This window comes from Aphelocoma coerulescens, chromosome 1, assembly GCF_041296385.1.
Source record: "Aphelocoma coerulescens isolate FSJ_1873_10779 chromosome 1, UR_Acoe_1.0, whole genome shotgun sequence".
NCBI lineage: Eukaryota > Metazoa > Chordata > Aves > Passeriformes > Corvidae > Aphelocoma > Aphelocoma coerulescens.
This window is the reverse complement of record NC_091013.1, coordinates 114694082-114716915: the sequence shown is the minus strand read 5'-3', so window position 1 is coordinate 114716915 and position 22834 is coordinate 114694082. Positions and strand designations below refer to the sequence as shown.

The 22834-nt window shown below is 41.9% G+C and overlaps 1 protein-coding gene and 1 long non-coding RNA gene across 4 annotated transcripts in view; one reads left to right on the top strand and one right to left on the bottom strand.

Annotated features, from left to right (window-relative positions):
• LOC138115339 (uncharacterized) overlaps positions 1-22834 on the top strand; it is a 65902-nt gene that overhangs the window by 10760 nt on the left and 32308 nt on the right. The window contains exon 2 of one of the 3 annotated variants that reach the window (XR_011153268.1): positions 14923-15073. The exons of the other annotated variants lie outside the window; for them this stretch is intronic. This is a non-coding gene — a long non-coding RNA (uncharacterized lncRNA). The remainder of the gene's footprint in view (positions 1-14922; positions 15074-22834) is intronic. 3 annotated transcript variants of the gene reach the window in all.
• The window catches only part of HTR1F (5-hydroxytryptamine receptor 1F), a 105196-nt gene continuing 82779 nt past the window's right edge, over positions 418-22834 (bottom strand). The window contains exon 3 of the mRNA XM_069025132.1: positions 418-4375. Within this exon, the coding sequence (XP_068881233.1) occupies positions 3240-4337 (1098 nt within the window). The 5' untranslated portion in view covers positions 4338-4375 and the 3' untranslated portion in view covers positions 418-3239. The remainder of the gene's footprint in view (positions 4376-22834) is intronic.

The window sequence follows — 22834 nt, the reverse complement described above, 5'->3', positions numbered from 1 at the left end:
GGTGGGAAACCAGACACATTTTTTTCTCTTTGCTGAGACTGAACTCTCACAGGGCACACAGCTACTTGCAAAAAATCTTAGCTCCAGTGCTTAAAATCGTGTTCTGTCATGCTCCTTGAACCTGGTGCTAAGGTCCAGTGGATGCTTCATGGGGAGGGAAAGCAGCATCCTGCAGATGTCTTAACCTTTATGCATTTTCAAAGGAGAATTAATGTGTTTTTTTTTTTTTTTTTTTTTTTGGACACATCACATGCATGGATAAATGCTAGAGATGAAATGATGCTGTGTGGGGAGGTGTTTGGCACAGTGAGTTCTGTAAGGGGACGAGTGATGAGTCGCAGTCAGACACCAAGAAATGATGGTCCACAAGCCGCAAGTGCTTTTAATGGAATAACTGCCCACTTGTTTGATCAGATTTCTTGTAGTTGCCTCTCCCACCGCTGTGTTGAAGGGCGAGCAGATACAGCTCAGTGAAAACAATACAAAAGAAACCACCCTCCATCTTGAGAAATGTTTAGCAGCTTAATTAGTTTCAGAGTATAATACTGTTAATACTGCATAAATGACAGCTATTTTCTGTTTATCTACATATGGTTCCTTCTTTGAGCTTCACCCATTATTATTTAAATGAGTATTTTAAGTATCTTTTCTCCTGGAAAGCAGCCCCTATTTTTCCTTCCAATTTGATTTCACAAGATATTGTCAAACATCTTACAAGTAAGAGGATAAACAATATAGTCTGTACTCCAGCAGCCATAAAGGGAGAGGCAGGGGGAGAGGAATGGATTCCCCCAGATACCCAGTGTTATGACTCAGTAAATGTGGGAAACAGAGGTCTTCAAGATTGAATGTTTTAGTGTGCTGCCTCCTGCTAATCTGCTAATCCTTTTAGAAGGCTAAATTTCATGGCTCTTTCTGGAGACAGCAGAGCACAGCTGATGCTTAGAGCGATTTTTTTTCTTTCAGCATAATGCAGGCATTGCTGAGGTCACAGGGGCTGCAGAGGCTGTGCTCTGACTGCAATGGTAATAAAGTGTGCTGGCTTGCACTGAGCATGAGCCAATTCCACTCTGTCACATCCTAGTATCTTGGAAATTTAGCTGTGCTAGATCTCCATGGTATGACAAGTGAGTTTTCCATTAGATTCCTGGCTGCGTTAAAATCCATGGCAAAGCAAATGCACTGTTTCTGGTAGTTCTGAATGGCATTTCATCTGGACCTTGATGTGAAAGCAGAATAGAGTATGTTGCAAGCGACAGAAACAAATTAGTTCAATATCTCAAGTTTCAAACCTTGTCGTCTTGCAGGAAACCCTTTTGACGGCTGTGTCAGCTGGTAGCCAGCAAGCAAAATACAAAAATTATTACAAACTTTAGAGTTTGTAATACAAAAGAGGGAGAGGGGGAGAGAGAAACAACAGTGATGATTTTTTTACTGGTGATTTTTCTTTTTTTGTCTAATGCAAACCACTGAAAGTCTCTTGGAAGAACAACTGCAAGGGCCAGTGACACCTTTCCCCAACTAAGGGTGAGCATGGTGCTGTCATGTCTCTGTTCCTTTGTGGTGTTCCTAAGCTGGTGGCCCAGGTTCCAAACTGGAGCACCTTTGCAGGGGATTGCTGCTGCTGACAGTGGGGTTTGTAGTCCCTGTAAGGAGCCTCAAGTCCCTATTCCTCAGAGGCAGCACTGAATGTCTGACAAAGAATTTGAAGCTGGGCTCTTAGTGACATAGCCTGAATCTGTTTGTCCTGAAAACTGCAAAACCTGTCCCTGGGCTTTGGTGTGGCTCTTAACAACTCTATGGCTTGGCATCTAGAGCTTGTCAATCAGGATTGACCAAAGTGCCATCTTTGAGGCCTTGGAAGGGATTTGTTCATAGAGGTTATCTTTGACTAAATAAGTTAGTCAGGGCTGGCAGGAGTTCCTGTAATGCCTTTTTAACTCTGCTGGGAATGGGAATATGTATGGATGCTCTGGGGGAAGGAGGAGTTTAGAGGTGAGCTTCCCAGTGAGCATCCCACAAGATCCCCTGCCCAGGTGTGCAGTGCATACCGAGGTCACTCCCTCCGCCCTTGCTGCAGAAGGTGCTGCACAGCCTTTTCTAGAGACCCATACTGCCAGCACTGTGGTGTTTTCTCACTTGCTTGGAAAGAGGGAGCACAACCCCAGTGCTCGAGGCAGTCAAGAAAAGGCTCAGGGAGCATCAGGCAACTGAGGACGGAGGGCTAAACATGCTAAGCTGGAGCTGTCAGCCACAGTTCTCCAAACCTCACTAAGCCACCCTCTGTCAGCAGTGCTCAGCCCCGGCATGAGCTGTGGCTGGGTTTGGTGCTGCAAGTCACAGGCTCCGTGCCTGGCCACGTGTGAGGACATGGAGAAAGGAGTGTCTCATGCTTCTCTCCCTTCTAATATCTCCATGAGGAGAACCAGCTGCTCTTTATGAGCCTTCCCTCCCCAGTGCCCACAGAAGCGGTGTCTCGGAGCACCGGGCACTCTGTGTACCCAGCTCCCTGGAGGTGCCCCAGATGTTTGGCTGTTTCCCTTGGGGTTATGCTCACATCTGTTGTGGGTGTGCAGTGTCAGAGGGCTCCCAACACTGGTTTGCTCTGAAACTGGTAATCCGTGAGAGCCCCTTGCTTGCTGCTGGGGTGCTGTGTAACACAGGGATGTCCATCCATGGGACAAGGCAGGACAGCAGCTCACTCAGCTGATGAGCATAGGACGATGGTAGATATATTTAAAGCTACTACCCTTGGCTGTGAATGGCTTAGCTCTATGCTGCAGGCCTGTGCCAGACTGTTAAAATCATGTTGTCATTCCATGGTATATCTTCTATCTTATATCAGTAGGGTTTAAAACATGTTTGTTTTACTTAACATTTCATTGATGACTGAGGGTTACTTTAAAAAAAGTTTTGTTTCTTTGTCTGCTTCAAGTGTATATTTCCTTCATATTTAATGTAACGCTTCAAGCTAGGCAGCTCTGCAAATCCCAACTGGATCAGAGCCACAATATGCTACCTCTTTTTCTAGAGCAAAACCAAACCCAGATGATCCATCTCTTTAAAACTTGGGCAATTAATGCTCCCAATATTACCTATACAAAAAAAGTCATTGTAATGTAAATGCAGCGTCCTGGTGCTTTGCCTTAAATACAACAAATGTCATCTCAGTTATATAAATTTATACAGGTTAAAAAACAATGACTATGTTCTCCTTGTATGAACAAAAGCTCTTAAAGTTATTGCCCGCACCGTACAAGCTTCTGGAAGGCTTTCTTGAAATCTTCATTAAAGATTGTGTAGATTAAAGGGTTAACAAGGGAGTTTATATATCCCAGCCATGCTAGGAAATTAGACATGTCTTCTGAGATGTGACATGTTTCACAGGTATTAACAACTACTTCCTTTACAAAAAATGGGAGCCAGCAGATCACAAATGCCCCCAAGATCAAACCCAGCGTCGTTGCTGCCTTTCGCTCTCTCGTGCTGGAGATTCTCTGTTTTTTCCAGGACTTCTCGTGCTTAGATTCAGACCTGGGGCTTCGTAGGGTGATGTTGATTTTATCAGAGTTCACCAGGGGATCTGAAGTCTTCTCCGTTGTGCTGGGCATTGAAGCTGACTTGGTGCTTCTTTCACCTGCATCCAAAAGGACTTGTCCATTCACCCCTTCCTCCCTCACGATCCGGCTGACGCTTCTCCTGTGAAATGTCTTTGCTGCTTTGTAGATCTTGTAGTAAAGGATCAGGATCAAGGCCAGCGGGATGTAGAAGGCGCCAAACGTGGAGTAAATGGTGAAAACAATGTGGTCGTGTTTGATGATGCATTCGTCCTCCCTGCTGGTTGTCTGGTGCCTCCAGAACAAAGGTGGCATGGAGATAAAAATGGATATGATCCATACAACTGCTATCATGATGCCAGCATGCTTAGGTGTCCTTTTCCGGGCATATTCCACGGCATCCGTGATCGCTCTGTACCGGTCCAAAGCAATGGCGGAGAGATGCAAGATGGAACAAGTGCAGCATGTGATGTCCACGCTCAGCCAAATGTCACACACCACCTGCCCCATGATCCAGGTCTCCTTTACAATGTAGACAATGCTGAAGGGCATCACCAGGACTGCCACAAGGAAGTCAGTCACTGCAAGAGAGCAGATTAGATAGTTGGCGGGGTGGTGGAGCTTTCTTGTCACAATTATTGCAGTCATCACGAGAGAATTGATGGCCGTTGTCATTAGAGCAAGCACAGACAGGGTAATGGAAATGAGAATCTTGGATGTTGCCCATTTGAAAGGTTCTTCTGATGTACTGTTTTGTTCAGTTGAGTTTATTAAATCCATGTTCCCTTTTAAAGATGATCTTTACCTGTAGCAGTTACCTGTTGGAAAAGTAAAAACATTCAGATAGTACCCCCTTGATTTTTGTCCTCTTGAAAGACTGCAGGCCCCAAGCTTACAAGAATTTCAGACTTATCATTAGAAAGTATTCTGGCTCCAAACAGATTTTCCTGGCTAGCCCTGTGTGGGATGCTCTGTGTCCGGAGCAGGGGCCTCCTTTTTCTCCATGGCCATGCTGTTGAGAAGGGCATGTTTGCATGGCAGGGGAGAGGAGTGTGCTGTGGAGCCTGAGAGGACACTGCTCTTCAGCACTTTCAGCCCAGCTCCTCAAGTGGCTAAAAATACTTACTTCCCCTCCAGCTAAAAATACTTACTCTGAATGGTTTTTAGAGGAGTTCTGAAACTGGTTAAATGTGAACAACTTCATCCTAAAGTAGGCACTAATACTGCTTTTAGGCTCATGCTCTCTGCTCCACTAAGCAATGTAATGACTGTTGAAAACATTAATCCAGCAGGCATAATGCTTATTTTCTCATATAAACTCATTTTCCTCCATCCATAACTGACTCATTCCTCGTGTATTAGATAAATATGGGATTTCTTAACTGGGACATAGTTTTGAAGAGAAAATAGAAATGTGAAACATTGCCGTAAAAACAGGAGAAGAAAAAAATTGTACGATGAAAGTGTCATTTCAGGGCTTTCTCTTACACAGCTCCAAAATGAAACAGATAAATATGTTTTAAAGCTTCAAATGGTTCACTTATTTTCTAATCGAAGTCCTGTACATAGGTTAGAGTCCTGAGAACATCTCTACTTTTCCTCAAGTTTTGCTGTTCCGGGGTTGCTGCTGAAGAAAACTGCAGAAAACTTGGATGCTACTTGTTCTTCTAATGACTCTCCCCATGAAAACATCTTAACTCCTCCTATGGCTCTGCAGGAAGGAAAATGCAGGGAAATACTGATGAAATAAGTCCTTAGTTGTGTTCTGGGGATACTTTCTTATCAAGAAGCATTTCTGAGTACCCTGCAGACTACAGCTGAATTGGAGCTTCCAGCTTTTACTGTGAGTGACAAGCTCTACTCTAAGGAGAATGAGGTTTCATCCTCTTGTGAGTGTTGACCTGCAAGTTCTTGTGTGAGATCTACTTGATGAACACCTAAGTGGGGTTTTCTCTGACAGATTTTTGAGTGTAGTGAGTGAGTTGCAGTTGTGTTACATTGGATGCCACATGTAGGGAAATTATGTGAAACAAGTGAATCATTTTTCTTTCAGAAATTTGATCTCATTAACATAACTAAAGCTTTTTGATATTATGCTGGAGTGGTGAAAAAAGAATTTCATTTACTGTTTATAACCTTGGACCCAGCTCACTCATTTGGTTTGATATTCTAAGCTGGGCAGTGCTTAATATGCTACTGACTGCTCAAAAATGTTTTTTAGCACTGGTTGACCAACATTTAATTGAATGGAAGCACAAGGAGAGAAATGTATTTTATGTGGTGATATTTGGAAGTGCTGAGCAGTTTCTTGTCTTGTACATGAGCTGATCACAACATGTGCGTGCCTTCTGTGTTCCTTTGTCTGAACTTGAAATATACTTTACACACATAAAAATAGATTTTTCATCATGTCAGTGTCACCTTAAAACCTTCTGAATCCACACTAATTGCTAGTTTGCAGATATTTTTGTCTATAGCTAGCTGCCTTCTAGGGAAAGAGTAGACACATATACTATTATCTGGTGTGTTCAACCTCTGCTAAATAAATCTTCTTTTGCAAGCTTGTACAAATACATGGGGGAAAAAAGTTTATTGGGAAAAACTAAGATATCTGTTGATATTCAGCAGTTGATCATACTTTAAAACTGTTACTCATTATGGTTAATCACCTTATAAATGTCTAACTCTTTGGATATTAGTTCTTAATTGCAAGCGAGCAAGCAAAAAGCAATTTAGAGCTAATGAAAGCTGATTAATTGCTTTTGAAAGATTCTTCAGTTAGAGACCGTGGAGTAAGGAAGATAGTATGGGTAGATTTGTGAAACTGGTGTGTAGGAATAAGTAGTTTCCTTCTGCTGCTGTGGTTTGGAGGCTCTTCATAAGAAGCACAGTGGCAGAAATGTGCTGGCTTGCCATGTGCAGTGATTAGGCATCTCTGTGTAGAGGCAGAGCCATGCAAAGGGCTGTGCTTCTTGGGACTGCCAGTCACAAAATTTGGTTGCTTTCCTGGTCAAGTGGGCTGGTAATCCTTTTTTAACTGGTGGGAATTCGTGCAACTTTACTGCGTGATCATTAATGAAAAAGATAATTTTATTAATATGTGGAATTGAAGTGTTGGCAGTATTTAAGGACTGCTGCTTCACTCTCTTTTGATGATGGCCAGAATGACCTAATTCTGGATTTTTTTCTTAAGTGGAACTCAGTGCAGTCAGTTGCCATCACTGGCTTCTGTCCTCAGCAAGCAACCAACCCACTTTTAGGAGTATGAAGGATGGTCCTGTAAACAGTGCACCAGATTAGGATGCAGGAGAGCTGGCCTCTGCCCCTCTGCTTTAGCCTTTCCTAGTCAATTTTTGTGCAAATTCATTACGATGCTTCTGCTAATTCACTGTAAAACAAGAGTAATTCCCTGGAACCCTAGATTGTTTTTTATTGCTTTCTCTTGGCAGCATGATTTATCTCTTGTGGAATGGGTTTAGCAGTGACTATTTTAAGCATGCAACTATTTTCAGAAGAATTATTCCAGTCCAGATGTTTGTAAGGCTACTTTTGTGGAGCTGGCAGCTCAGTGCCCCTCTTGTAGAATCTCTCAGTTTATCACTGATAACTCAAATTCCATGGCAGTTGCTCTTGCTGCAGATGGAAGTGTTGTCTTTTATTATTACCTTTTCAATACTCAGCTGTTGTTGGAAAACTCTGGAAAGACTTGAAATTTTGATTGCATTGCATTGTCCTGAATTTAAGACTGATGGAAATGGTGTATTTTACTTTATTCATGATTGTTGAACGGGAGCTGTGAAAATAAAGGAAGCTGCTGTTCACCTAAGATAGCATGCCTCTTATCTTGGACACTGGAATAATATTATTTTTGAGGAATTAACCACTCTACAAATCTTTTTTCCTTCCCTTCCAGATTTGGCTTGTTAGGGTGACCTGAATGTAAGTACTTCCTTGTCTGTAAACACACAGATATATCATCCTACTGATCGTGTTTAGAAGGCATGAGTGAAAATTCAAAAGTAAACACTGGATTTATCTAGTGGCCACTCAAAGAAAATGGATGTTGTTGGTGTTTCAGTTTTTCCTGAGCATGTGTGTGTGTTATTTCGTTCATAACCACCCATTTGTGACTAAGATTTACAAAACAGCAATGATAGGGATTCTGAATGTAGACTGAACTACTAGAAATGTACATCTCTTGAGTTTTGGGCCTGTGTCTTCTTTTTAATATTGTTTTAAGCATTGGCAGGGAGAAAACTTGCTGGTTAGGGATGAAGTACTGCCTTCAAATACAAGTTTTCTGAGTGTACGGGGAGGGGTGGGAGAAGGTGTTTGCTTCTTTTCCATGTGGGTTCATTAGCAAAATGTGTCTTAATTAAAAAACAGTGACAGTAGTCAGACAGCAAAATGAGCCAGGGATTGAATTTAGGATATTTAATCCGCTGCAGGCAGCCTTTGTGCTTTAAGTAAACACAAAGTTGCGCCAGGGGCAGAGAAAGCTCCTGCTTTTCCACCTTCCACCAGGCTTCAGCTGGCTTTGGAATGAAACATTTCACTTGCCAGCAGGAATCCCTTGCTCTCTTGGCCACCCTGACCTGCAAGCCAGTTGGAAAGGCCCAGCTTTCTTGTTCTGTGCACACTGATCCTACAAACTTCTTTTCCTGATGAAAGGGAAGACTACACTTGTTTTCAGCTATTTTGTTTTCATCACCTGTTTCTGTATAGGCCAACCAGATCCTCACTGAAGATACGGCTAAAATAACCACAGAAGGATAAAGTAGTGCCAGCTTTGTTTGAGATCTAAAATTTTTATAGGGCTTTATAAGCTTGTAAAAATCCTTCCTAATGTCACTGTGTGTGTTTAGATACTAACCAAGTGATGTACTAATGACAATTATCTTGATCCATCGTATTAAGTGTGACCAGAGGGAAATATTGCTCCTTTGGATTAAAAGGATCTTTGTACTTGGATCTGATAGGGGACACGTACTTTGAGCTTGAGCCCTGGCATCCCAATAGAGGAGGGAGGGTAGAGGGACACTTTCACTTGATTCTTGGTGTCCTTAAATTCTTTCCTCCCCATAACTCTTGCTAAGGCTCCTAAAGCCACAGTGCATCCCTGGGACAAGGCAGGGAAGGTTTGTAAGAGAAGTTCCTTGCCAGCTGAAGGCTGCTGCAGCAAACCTGCCTTTCCTGGAATGCAAAGTGGATGTCTGTCAGCAGACTGAAGTGTGAAGCAGAAATTACAAGGTTGCCAGCTCTCCTTAGCCAGTCTGCATTTCTGCATGCTTAAAACCCATTTTTTCTCTCCCCCCCCCCCCCCCCCCCCCCCCCCCATATCTGCAATTTAACTTAGAGGTAGAGTTATTTCCAGTTCTTAATCTGTCAGCAAATATTTGAATATGCATGCTGAAGTAATGCTTTGGATTCCCTGTTTGCCTGTCCAGTCCATGGGACTGAGCACATTCTGGACCTGAAATGTATCAGCAACTGGAGGAATATCTTAAAAGCTGTTTAGGTTTTGCTGTATGAGTCTGCACAAACTGGAGTTATTTATAATTTCCACTTGTAAAAGGTCACAACAGACCTAGAAACACAGGTGACAAATACCTAAAAAATTACAGATAAATCAATTGAACTAATATCGACTAAAGATAATGTGGAATTCTGTCTCCCAAGCATGCCTCAGGAGAAGCATGGGCAAATAAATATGCTTTGTAGCATGCCCTGAATATCAATATGATACATGAAGGAAACAAATCTGAGTCCTGGAAAATAGGTACCTCCAGGTCTGAGCACAGCACTTTGATTTCTTACAGAATGGCAAAGGAAAGTCCATTTCTGTGCCTTGACTCTGGATTTCGTGCTTTTCTTAGCTGTGATACAGTCTTAAAAGTCCTTCTGTTGGCAAAATGATGTACTGCAGTGTGCTTTGTGTCAGACACAACAAAGGTTATGCTTGCTTTAATTTTCTGGATGTCTCTTTAAATTCTTTCAGCCAGCAGAAATAACCCCAAATGGCTGAAGTGACAAAGTCTGATAGACTTAGCCCTGAAAATTACCGCCCCAAATGTCTGCTCTGTCATGTTATTGTTGCTGGAGCAAAACCAACAGAGGTAGGTAGTGCTTCCACTGAAGCAGCTGAAATGCAAAGTCTGAAGCCTTGCTCGAGCTGCCAGGGAAGGGGAATTTGCCCTCTGCCACTGGATGCCAGCAAGAGAGATGCAAGCACCAACTCCAGCAAGGTTGGAATGAAGACAGTGCTCCCTGGTAAAAGAGGGGCACTGGAATAGCTCTGTCCTCATCTTCCAGGTGTAATTAACTCACCTGGATGTTTCCTACTGTACAAACTCCTCTGACACATCTCCCTCCAGGAGGCTTTGGTCCTTGCTTCTTTACTTCATGAGCATTACCAAGCACTCCATGCTCTCCCATCTGTAAAATACCAGACTCCTCAAGCCCAAACATGACAACCCCACAGAACAGAGATTCCCATGCCTCTCTCACAGCAGGGCAGCTCCTCCTTGCCTCTGGTATTTCAAAGGTGTCACTGCAGCTGGGAAGATGCCACTTGGGCTTTAAGCTCAGCTGGGTAACCATGAGCAGAGCACTCAGCCAAACCTCTCTGAGGAGCAAGACTGCTGCATGGGTTAGGCTGTGATTCCTTTGCCATGCTCTCTGCTTGTGTCTCTAGGACTGCAGTGTAGTCCCAGGCTGCTTGTCAGGAGGATCCCTCCCCTGCTTGTTGTCATCCTATCTGTAGCAACCACTGCATCTGCTTATGTGGAAGAATGTGATGTTCAGAGGGTAATTATGCATTCCTTGCTGCTTCTAATGTTGAAGCTAAGGTTTGGCTTTCTGTCTCCTTTTGGAAAATTAGTCACTCGCCCGTGTTTGCTCCTTACTTCATGTCCCTCTGCCATCTGTTTTAATCTAGCTGAGGGGTGTGGGGGGGAGGCAAGCCAGCTTCTGGGCGGAAGGGAAGGAGAAGCAGCAAGAACACAGGATGATGGACTTGCTTATATAACACATGACTACCAAATCCAGCTTCAGTTCTTGGGTGGTCACAGAGTGAACCTGTTATGATTTGATAATTTTTGGCTGGAGAGAGAAAATTTGTTCCCCTATTCATAATTCTCCAGAAGAGATGACAGTGATTTGTTTCTATAATTCACTAGCTGAAGGGATTTGGTTTCCTCTCTTATTTGAGGCTGGCCTGAATTCCTGGTCCAGTCCTCTCAGAATAATGGCCTGGCTAGTTGTCTGTTGTGTTGTACATGTTGTGGAAGAGCCCCAGAGGATCAGGTCCTGGACAATGGTGCCCATGGGAGCTGCTTCCTGCAGTCCTTTCTGCTGCTGATGTTCATAGCTGTGTAAATAAATATATGTGAGAAATAGAGTCTGAGCACCCCATCCTGCAGTGCGAGCTCCACGCTGAGCAGAATGGCACTATCACGATGGCCAGTGTTCCATACAGACAAAATCCCATGTAAACATGTGGTCACCGTCCTGTCCTTAGAGGCACATATCCCCTTGGACTTGTGGTTGGGATCTGGACTTGAGCCCTCCCTATCATAAGTGGGCCACCCACTTCCTATCCCCTTACTCTTTGGCATCCATTCTTTGTTTAGTTTGGATCTAACATGGCCTGAAATGTTCCATTCAACCAAAAATTTTATGTATTAGGAAGAGATGTTTAAAATTTTTATTTTAGTCCTGTTGAAGGTTCCTCTCTTTGTTTTTATCTGAAGGAGTTTTTCTTTTTTTTTTTTTTTTTTTTGGATTTGCAGTGAATCAAAGAAGTGACTAATCACCCATTTTTTTAATCTGGTTTGCGCCACTAGTTTGTTACTAGGGAGGAGTGGCTTGTTTTCATTGTTATCGACTAAATTTGTACACAGGGTTGAAAATGCAGAATGGCTTTGCTTGTGTTCCAAAATACTGCCTTTTCAGGTAAGGAACCCATGGGAATCACAATGCAGTGCTGGAGCAAGGAGGTTGAGAGGCAGTTTTAGTTCACTTGAACTGTCATAAAATGCAACCTTGCTTCTCCCACTTCCCACTCATCCTTATGCTTTGAGGCCACGTGTTCTTTGACAGCCCTCTGAAAACCCTTGTGTGTGCAGCTGTAAGTCTCAAACCTCCTTCACTGACAGGCCTCCCTCTGAAACTATTTTACAAGGAGTTTCAGTAACAAAACAATCAATATTTTCAAATGTGTGCCTGGAAATGATCTCTATTTCAATCTATATTGTAAGAAAACATATTTTTCAAACTATACATATGTCCAACAGCTGGGGAATTATTTTTCTGCTGTATGATCACCAGGACAGCTTTGAGGGAGAATTTGTCTCAGAAGAGTTTGGTGAAAGAGGAGTGAAGGCAACACGTCCCCATGCTCCTCCTCTGGGATTCTGTGTGGCACAAGAACAGCACAAGTCTGTGGCTGATCACTTAGAATTAGGTGAGATGGCAAAATTCACTTAATCTTTAATCTCATCTCTGACTAGTTTTTGGAGACTGATGCTATTTTAGATAATATTTGTCTTACTGCATATTTCCCATTGTCATTTGTCTTTGTTCTAGTCCTCACCTGATCATCTTGGAGGCTGAAGGTCTTTTTCCCTTGATCTTATTATCTGTATGGCATGGGATAACCCTATCAGATGTAAGCTCTGCACTGGGTTTTGTTAAACAGCACTTCTCTAACATTTCCTTTATCAGGACTAACTGAGACAATTCAGGCTATTTCCCCTGAATGATGTGCATGTAGCCCTGGCCAAGAAGTACTTCAAGCAAAACAAACAAAACAGTTCTTAAAGCTGATGATTTTGGAAGAGGGTGGGCTATTAAGAGCATCAATCTTTTAAAGGAAGTAGAACTCAGAATGTTTTCTTTTTTTTGCTCAGTCTCCAAGGGAAAGACAGAGAGGAAAGCTGCCAGAAAAGCAGGAAGAATTTGTGGAAAGCTTCCTCAAAGTGATGCATCCACAGCACAGGATTTTGTTATGGAGGAATGTTTGTTTTTTTCTTTCAGACAATGCTTTTCTGCCAGAGGATGCCAGCCTGTCTTGCTGTGATGACTTCCACTTGCCTTGATAACTTGTACACTTAGGTTGGGGGCTGTCTTTCTAAGATTCAGATTTTGTGCCTTCCGACTTAGGTTTATACTGAAGAGGACATGGTTTTTGCTATACTCTGCATAGGGGGCAGTAATTGCAGTGTTGGTAATACAATACAGGCAACTATTCTTGTTACTGCTTTCTCCTGCATGGAGGCAGAGCATTAATGTGGACAGGTAGCTGATCAGATTTTCCATGAGCACCACAGGATAACCAGGAAGCCCTCATTTGCCACTTTCGTGTGCTTTTCCATTTGTGTGGTGTTTTTGTTTTGTTTTGGTTTTTTTCTTTTTTTTCCCCCTGTTTGTTTGGTTTTACTTATTTTTTTTTTTAGGGATTTAAATCCTAGCATTGACACAACTGAATATTTTAGGCAGAAGAATTATGTTCACTCAGTGAATTGGCATAAATGCTAATGGCAGAAACCCCATTTTTTCAAGGGCTGTTTAAACCATCTGCGTCTTGAGATCTGGGATGCAGCTATGCTGGCAAAGCTTCTTGAGTGCAGATTGGGCTTTAGCTTTCCTTCTTTTCAGAGTTTCCAACTACTCTGCAGCTCTTGAGCATGCCTTTCTCTTTACTTCAGTTTCTTATTGCACTGCAATGTGATTCTCTTTAAAAGCACCGGTATTAGGCAGAATAAGTCCTATGAAGCCAAGTGTGTGGTGAGGAGAGCTGTGGAGACGGGAGAGGACATCACATGGAAGGGTTGTGAGGAGCACTTGAAGGAAGTGGAATGGCTGGGAAGGAGGGGTGCTGGGGTAACCACTGCTTAGTATTTGGATGTGTCTGTATCCCACACTGCTGCTGAATTGCATTGAAATGACACAAATACAGCAATTTCTTTGAAGAACTAAGATGTATCAAGTAGCACATCCACGCGGGGCGGTGGAAGTCAGCGTGTGGGATTTCTGAGATTTCTGGCAGGTTTCCTTGGCTCAGTGAGTGTCTGCAGCAGCAAGGATAAAAGGAAGGCAAACTGGAGCAGCTGCCACCAGCCCAGACTGGCAGCTGGTCTGGAAATGACTTGTGTGTGGTCAGGACTGGGAGCCCAGCAAAATCTCCCAAGATCTTATTTTGGCAGATAATAACTGTCTCTGTGGTCAGCTGCCATCACAGCTTGACGAATAATTCCTGGAAACATTCAGCCTTGGGTATATTTTTAGGGGTACAACACTTTCCAGAAAGCTTGTAGCAGCAGGACAGTGTGTAAAAAGTGTCCAAACACAGAAATAAGGATTTATCTTCCTTAGGAAGCTTCCTGGATCTGCCAGGTCTCTTGTTGTAGATGCTGTGATTACTAAATCAGCTCTCAAGCCCTCTAATGCTTTGTGAACTCATTTTTATTTCTGATAGGAAAATAACAGACTGTCACACACGACTTTTTTCCTTTGCATAATTCAGATGTAGTTGTGACACTTGACACACAGCACAGATGACTGTGAATGGCTCCTTAAAATTTAAATAGATGACTCAGAATTAATTATGAAAACCAACCTTATAGTTGTCCCAGGAATTCAATACAGATTATCATTTTCTAAGATGATCACCCAGCTTCAGTTGATCCCCAAAACTTCTCATTGATAAAGCAGTTAAAGAATCTCAAAATGATAGCCTAAGGAAGTATTTCCAAAGTTTCAACTTTTTTTTTTTTTTTTTTTTTTTTTTTTTTTTTTTTTTTACTGTTGTTGATTTGTTTTTTTTCCTTTGAGAATCTATCGACGTTGGCTTTCTAAGACCTTCTAAAATGAAACTTTGTTTTATTTAAAGCCTTCAGCGCTGAATAAAAGTTTAGGTACAACTTTGTCCTAGGGATTCTTGTAGGCAGCACTTCAGCTCTTTGTTTCCTGAGTAAGAAAAATCTATGCAGTTTCAAAAGAGGCATGTGCAAATCTAACTTTTAGATTTAGATTGTAATCATAACATAAAGAAGAAATATTCCTAGCAGCTGATTTCTCCTTAAGTTTTATGCTGAGAAAATGAACTTTGTGTTTTTATTTGATAAGAATATTTCTTTGAAAACTTGGTGCACGCTTGCAATGTATCTCAGTGTATTTCACAATGACTCTTTAAAAAAAGCTGTTTGACAGTACTTGCACATGATAACATGAAATATTAGTTTGGTGGTGGAGAGAAGCATTAAATAGACTGTGTCTAATTGCCCAAGTCCACAGAAGGCACATCAGTGCTCTGAACTGCTGCAGGAGAGTTCAGAAAACCTCAGTGGATTCTCTGCAATTGCAGGCTTTCCATGGCCCCTGTCGTTTCTGAGAGACATCAAGATTGTAAGATGTGCTTTCACATAATAACATGGTAAAAAGCAAGAGTAAAGGACAGAGGCAAGTGGTTAAAGTGCTGATCTTCAGAGACTGGAACAGGCCTGGAAAAATCAAAGGTGAGCCCTTGCTTCTGCATGATCTGGCCTGTTTGTTATGTATGGGAGCAGCACTGTTGGAAATGCTGGATTTCCCTGGATTGCTTACAGCCCAATTGTCACATTGGGAAACTGCAGCATTTCTCTATGGGCTATACCATGAAAAACTATTTTTTCTACCAGGGGATTGGAAAAGACCAAATTATAACTTCAAAGCTGTTTGCTCAAAAGCGCTTTTTCAATTTTAACCTTTGAAGCTCCTGTAACTTATGGAATAAGGCTTTTAACTCTTTAACATCAATGTACTCTTGACAAGCAATGAGAACTGTAGTGCAGGTTCTCACATTGTCCTTGTGTAGGTGCACATGTGTATATTGCATCATATTTTTTCCCATCACTTCTGTATTTTCTATTTTAAGGAGTCATAATTGAAAACTCCATTTCCTCAGTGTTCAAAATGCTTCCTTGCTCTTTGAAGCTGAAGAATGTAAAAATGTTAACCCTTCTGGAAAGGAGCAATGAACAGATTCAGGGAAGTGCCCACTCCTGTATAATCCCTCGGGGTTTTTTTCCTCATTTCAATTTTTCCCATGTTTGGCCACTAAATGCTGACATTGCATTCTGTCATTCTTTTCCCTCTTTGTTTCTTGATTCACGATCTTTAGGGTGTAACTAGTTCATATATATCCATTATTGTCCCTCCTAGTCCCAGGGTTTAGAGGCTTTCTTAGAAAAGCAAAGGTGGTTATAGATGCATACATTAGGAGGATGCTCTCTCTAATCACTTGACCTGAGTATCTAAGGCTTCAAAAAAGAGTGAAGAGAAATAGCCAGATCACCAGCTGTTGGAACAGTAAAAATGAATGAGATTGCCAGCATTCGAAGAAATTATATGTATTTTTACTTGGAAGCTCCATCTGTTTGCACTTGCTTAGCTCTGGGATTTGAGGTTGAAAAGTTCCAACACCATTAGCTACAGCTTTTGGCTCTGCTGTTACTTGAGCTCTATTGCACGATTATTATCCTTTCTGATAATTCAAATGGATTGTTTTAGACCCAGGCAAGCAATTGAAGTATTTTCCACCAGCAAAGAGTTTACTTGGGTTTCTTTGTTCTCTCTGTTTCTGATAATGCCTCCTAATGAAAAGAAAAAAAAATTAGGATCTAATTTAGGCTGTGCAACAAACTTTATCTTAAAATCTTTGAATTTGTTGTGTGGGAAATAACACTGTGTTATGCACTTACACATTTTCTTTTGATTACTGCAGTATGACCTGGTTTGACCACAATATTGATTGTCAATATTCTCTATTTGCTAGATAATAGGCAGCACTACATGGAAGAAAACTGCAAAAGCACATAACCACTTATTCATCAACTATGCTAGTCCAAATCCAAATTGTAGTTTGAAAAAAACCCCTATAACAGACAGTATAGGAGGTCCCAGAAAGTTTGTGATTCGAGGTAATATTGTAGGAGGTAAAAATGCTCCAATGACCTGAAGTCCTTGCTTCCCTATTATTTTCAGCTAGTAGTGGAAAAAATGCTGCAGACTTTTAAATACCATGAAGGTTTCTCTTATCTCAGTTGGAGATAAGATATTTTGTGGAAAGCAGGTGCAGAAGAGCACTGAAGAAAGAAGCAAAAAACCCCCCAAGCCTAAGAAAAAAACAACCAAACAGAAAACAACAAAAAACCACGACAACAAACCAACCCCCCCAAATAAAATTTGACTATGTCTTAGAACCATCAAATATGGCACAGGATCATTAGATTGACCTTTTGTTATGATGAAAAGCATTGCTGTAAGATGTTTTTCAGCTGTATTTAATGGGATCAGTAGGTTTATGCTCCTTATTACGCTGAAATGGATAAAGATTTTAATTTAGATAAATGGGTACCGTACGTGGTCTGTTGTTGTATGTGTGGGGTTTTATATAACTGCTGCTTTTATGTTGGCTTCTGACTTCTGTGATGATTAACAGATAATTACTTTTCCTGTAGTGAGCAGTGCTGGAGTTGGGTGGCAGGAAGGAATTATGTTCTTTGTGTGGATGCTGCAGCAGGAGTGGTGGAGCTGCTGTCCATGTGGGCAATCCCAGGCAGAAGCAGCTGCCTCTGCCCAACTCAGAGAACTTGGCTGCCCTTCTTGGTTTGCCTCTGCCTGATTTACAGAACTGTGTCAAAATGTGCCTCTTCAGGCTTGTGAAACAGATGAATCTGTTTAAATGCTAGAGGTTGATATTCAGTTAGGAGCTGATATTGGTGCCAAATTTGTTTTATAAAGGTCCTTGTTGGATATGGGGGAAGGCCAATACAAATCAAGCAACCATGCTCGCCCCTTCCTGCCTCCCTGAACTGATTTCTGTCTTCTGTACCAGGGCACCTCCTTGCCACCATGGTATCCACCTGGCATGCCCAGGATCCCACGTGCCCTGCAATGTCCAGCAGCTGGTGCCAAGCAGGGTGGTGGGATCCCTGATGTTCCTTGGTGGCTGCTAGGAAATCATGCTTCATGAGGTACTAGGAGATCTTGGTGAGTGAATGACTTCAGTGTCTCTGTGTGTAAAATGGACAATCCAGCACTTGTGCTTCGTAAATATACTGAAAACTGTCAGCTCTGCGGACAGTCCTGGGATGGAAAGATTGAATTAAGGTGTAAAATGCACTTAGGCTAGAAAGTATCCAACTCAAATAATCTGTTACAGCTTCCAGTTGTTCTTCGTTCAGCCTGAGTGTGGGCTAGTTTAATTACAGCCGTTTAATTTCATCAAAGGTTGCTCAGATGCCGTGGTGTGGAGTGCCAGTAGTGACCCCCAGAAAGCTGTGCTGCAGAACCACTCAAAAATAGCAATGCTCAGTATTTACAGGTGTCAGCACAGTCAAATGCTTGCACTTTGCTCGAGGTAACCTTTTAAAAGACAAGTGATGATTAGAAGTTTGGGTCTCTGAAGCAGTGAATAGCTGAAGCCTCAGGGAGCTGCTATCAGTTGTTCAGGGACACAGCAGGTCCTCCTTTCTTCTTCTGTCATCCCCTCCTATTTGCATAATGAAATGCAGCCAAAAGGGGGTTTGTTCATCAGATGCTTTGAACACAAGGCAATTATTTATCAGTCCTTTTCTCCCAGTAATTTCTTTACATCTGGAAAAAGAGATGCACTCCAGCCAGTGTTCCTTACCCTGTGCCACTGATGGTCTCATACATGGTTTTCTATGTCTGGCTGAACAATTGCCAGATGAAGGCTTAGGGTCTGTAAGCCTTAATAGGTTTTAAGATAAGAGCTCTTTGATTGCTACTTAGTAATGCATTTTTTCCAGCCTAATATGATTAAACATCTTTTACTGCCATGATTATTGTTACAGAATACCCGGAAGGAGGACATTGAGCTGTCTTTGAATTACAAGAAGTTGGTGTCTTTGTGGCTCCTCTTTTGCTCACATGTAAGAGTAGGGAAGAGGTGCTTTTGACCTTTTTTTAACTGATGGGAGTGTGCTTTCTTGAGTTTTTGTGTGGGTGAGAAGTATGCCGGAGAGGGAAGCTGGGCTGCGTCAGTGACAGTATTATGCTAACAGGAGTCTGCAGAATAATTGCTGAGGAGAGACATCCGTTTAGGAAATTGATAGCAGGGGGCTCTTAATTTCCTTGACTCTGTGGCACGACAAAGTTATTTTCCAGTCTGAAACTGAAGGAAGTATTTGGATTTTTGACTGCAACTGTATGAGACGCTCATAAGAACAATAATAATAACAGCAGTTACTTCTTCAGGCTTCTTCCTCTCCTTGTGTTGGCTGCATTGCAGGTTGCTAATAAAAGTGGTGTTATAGATTGCAATGGCTTATATGTGGGAATAGGTCTTTTTATATTCTTAGTTCACCATGGATGATGTTTACTGCACTTGGACTTTAAAAGCAGTTATGTAAAACCAGCGAAAGGTGTGTCAGAGGAAAGGCAATCGACTTTGAAAACTTTTCATAAGCTGTGTTATTAAGTATTTATCTGTGTGGCCTCAGAGCAGGTAGTCTTAAAAGTAACTGCCTTTAAGAATGTCACAAATGCTGCTTGGGACTGCTGGGAGAGCACTATTTGGATCACTTATCTATCAAAACAAGAGACTGATGAGCACAGGAACTTTCTTCTAACTACAGTAAAAATATCACTCTGAGCAGTTCTTGCCGTTTCAAGCCTTTGCTTTTCATTTAAAATTCTACTGCCATTTGATCAGAACATTAAAGGCATGTTCAAATTCTGTGTCCTGTTCAATCAGGATATTTTTATTCCTATATGCATGCTTCAGATTCTAGAGAATTAACAATTCAGTTGGTAGGGAGTGAGGAATCCACATGCCTCCTTCTGGACCTGGTTTTGTGTGGTTAGAAATTATATTTTATTGGCTATAAAGAAGCTTTTAGTGCTAATGCTGCAGTCATATATAGGAGAGTTTTTCAAAAAACAACAACCATACTACCTTATTTATTCACTTCAGCCAAAAGTCATAGATTCAGCTGCTTGCTTTTCCTAAAGCTCTGTTTATGACCAGAGAAAAGCTCATAAAGATCTCCTATTTTCCATGAAACTGGATAAAGAACTGCATGCACCAATTTCTTGAGAAAGCCTTTCAGCATCTAGGTGATTTCCTGTATACCTTTAAAGAACATTTCATCTTGCCTAGATATTTAAATCAAATGAGTCGCAACCTTAGGAAATGTTATAGCTAAGTATCTAAAATGGATGTGATTTAAAGGAATTAAGTGTAGTTAAATAGTATTTGCCTACTCTAATATATTGCAAACACTGTGTCAGGAACTGTATTTGCCTGTTTAATTGTATTTTCAATACTTAGGCTTAATGGTGCACCTGTTCATCTAGACACTACAGCAATTTTCCTACCTGTGTATATGGATTTAATGAAATAAACCTTCTCTATCGAGGAGACATAGTCCTTCTTTCAGCACATAGAATTATGACACTATTGATGAGTGGCAACAGAAAATTCACATGCATATAATTTTAATTATCCATTTTTCATGTGTTTGGACTTCTGGATTGCCAGCAACCCATGGCACTTAAATTGATTTTTTTGTTGTTGTTTTTTGTTTTTTTTTTTTTTTTTAATTAACCACTCAGATGTTTGATAATATCAGCAATAGAGTGTCTAGAAGTAGGGAGGGAAGTTGCACATTTCCTGGCCTCCCATTTCCTTCCTCATCAACTAGAAACACAGACACCAGTGAAGTTAAAGACAAGATTTTGCCTTTTTGCTTTAGCTGCAAAGAAATGTAAAAAATGGATGACTTAATGCCACAGGAGAGATAGAATAAGTACTTTTCTTTTGCTCTAGTGGCAAAAGTGTCTTAAAGTAAAGCCGAGCTCAGACCCCTGGTTCATAGAGCTTTTAGGGCATCTTTCTGTGCAATTTGACCAAATGCTCCCATTTGGCTGCCTTTCCCCCAATCCATACCCCTTGGCAGCAGCGAGTTGGTCACATTTCCCAGTCTGCAAGGAGTCTGAGCAATGAGCACCATCCATTAGTTCTGCAGCAGAGAACCCAGCAGCTAATCCTTCCTGATGCATCTCCTGGGGAGGAGCTTTGCTTCTCAGGTCCACTGCTTCTGATCTGTCAGGTAGAAATCCAGCCTAAGCACGCTGAAAGGTTACAGAGGACTTTGTGAGCTCCTGCTTGAACTTCACGGGGTGATTTATTAAGCCTGGAGAGCCATATGGAAACGTGATGGGTGTGTAGGATGCTGAGAATCTGTCTGAGACAGGGAGCTTACCATTAAGAATGACATGCTGGTTTCGGTGGCACTTTGCATTTATGAAGTTTATCATCTTATAAAGCAATTATGGTTTCACCCAGGTGTGGTAGTGTAGAAGGGTTTTTGAAGGTGCAAGCTGGAGTCCAGGGTGCAAGCACTTTGTACCAGTGCTTGGGAGCCTTGATGCACAGGGTGAGCTGAAATCACATGCTGATTGCTCCTGTTAATTGATCCATCACAATTCCCCTGCCAAAAGGTGCCTCCTCTCAGGAGAAGCCATCTAAGTGCCTTAAAATTCTAAGAGCAGGGATTCAGACGTGGCAAATCAAAATGTTCACCATGACTTGTATAAGGCTGCAGTAATTTTCTTAGTTGCTAGTGAACAAGAGAGCAGAGTGTAAGTAACTTAAAGACAGTTTAGCTGGCCAGCAGCTGTAAACTTCTCTCCAAGTAAAGCCAGTGGAAAAATTCTTTGACTAAGTACTTCTTTGTGTGCTTCAGGGTAATAGGCAGAAGGAGGCCCTTGGGTTTTCTTCTAGCCAAGGCAGAGGTACAGGTCGAGAATCTCTTACATAAAAAGGTGTAGTGCAAGGATGTATTTGTGAATGAAAATTTTTGTAGAATTTCTTTCCAAGTTTTATATTTTCTATTAAGAAAATATTTTTGTTCCAGAAACCAGAGTGTGGCTGAAAACTGTGCTTCAAAGGGCTGTAATCTCCTCCTTCTCAAGTTAACTTGGGGCTTAACTTGAAATTTGATCCCTTTTCCATTTCACATGGCTGAGGTTAAACTGTGGCACATATTTGATTCCAGTGCTGCTGGCAAGAGCTGTTGTTTGAACGCAGTGGGACCAGAAAAGAGGCTTTTCTGCCAAGCATGACAGATGACCCAGCACCAGATGAGGCATCACCAGTGTTGTTCTGGGCTAGATTATCCTTGCCACAAAGGGATCTGGCATTATCTTTAGTGAACTTGGCACCTCAGGCCGAATGCATGTGAAGTTCAGGAAGGAAAGTTGGAGCAATCTGTGTAGTTGGTAGACTGCCTTCAAGCACACTGAACATTGTCAGCTTCCTCTCTTAGGCTGAGCTTTACCCCCATGCTGCACACTGAGCTTGTGTTTCTGAGCAGAGGCTACATGAAGGATTAAAAGTAACAGCAATTTTTTCCATTGGAGAAAGGTGTCCCTAGGCCTAAGCTCCTGGTATTGGAGAAAGATCCACAGCTGATGTTCATTCTTACACAGTGGTACCTTGCTTGAGTGTATGGACAAAATAAAACCTGTCTGTGTCTGTCTTTGCACTGCTGGCACTGGACTTGGGAATTGGGAAGGACAGATAGTTCCCAAAGTGACCTCTCTCTGTTCCCTCTGGGAAACTGCCATTTATAAGCTGGAGAGGAATGGCCCTAGCAGCCACCCATATTATAAATCCCAAAGGGACAGGCTTCAGGGAGTACCCTGTCTCCTTGTCTGTACTGGTCAAAAGGACAAAAAGCAGTCACCCAGGAGGTGTGTGGGAGTGACAGCTGCCTCATGCACCTCTAGCATGGCTGGAGGTGGTGTTTGTCCATTGCCCCTTCATCTGTGAACTGTGGCTTGAAAACCCCATGGGCAAGCTCAGAGAAGCTTTTCTCCCAGGAGGGCCTTCTGCTGTGTTCAAAATTAAAAAGTACCATGCTGGAGCATTAGAGAGCAAGCTGGAAGTAAATTACGACAAATCAATTAGCTACAAGTGCTATTCAGAGAGTTTTGGATTGAAATAAGCACCTAAGAGCATGAAGTATTCTGTCAAATCACTGAACATAAGGGTGAAAAATGGAGGAAGCCCATTTTAGTACACATGTTCAGCCACATTAATTAGAGCAAACTGATGATTTTCTTCTGCTGGGAAATGTTGAGTCTGTACTCTCAAAAGAAAAGCAGCTCTTTAGAGGAAAAACTCTCCAGCAGGTTATTGTATACAGGCTCCCCTTATGACTGTGTGAGATTTCACTACCTGTGTGTCATGCTCCACATTGGGAAGA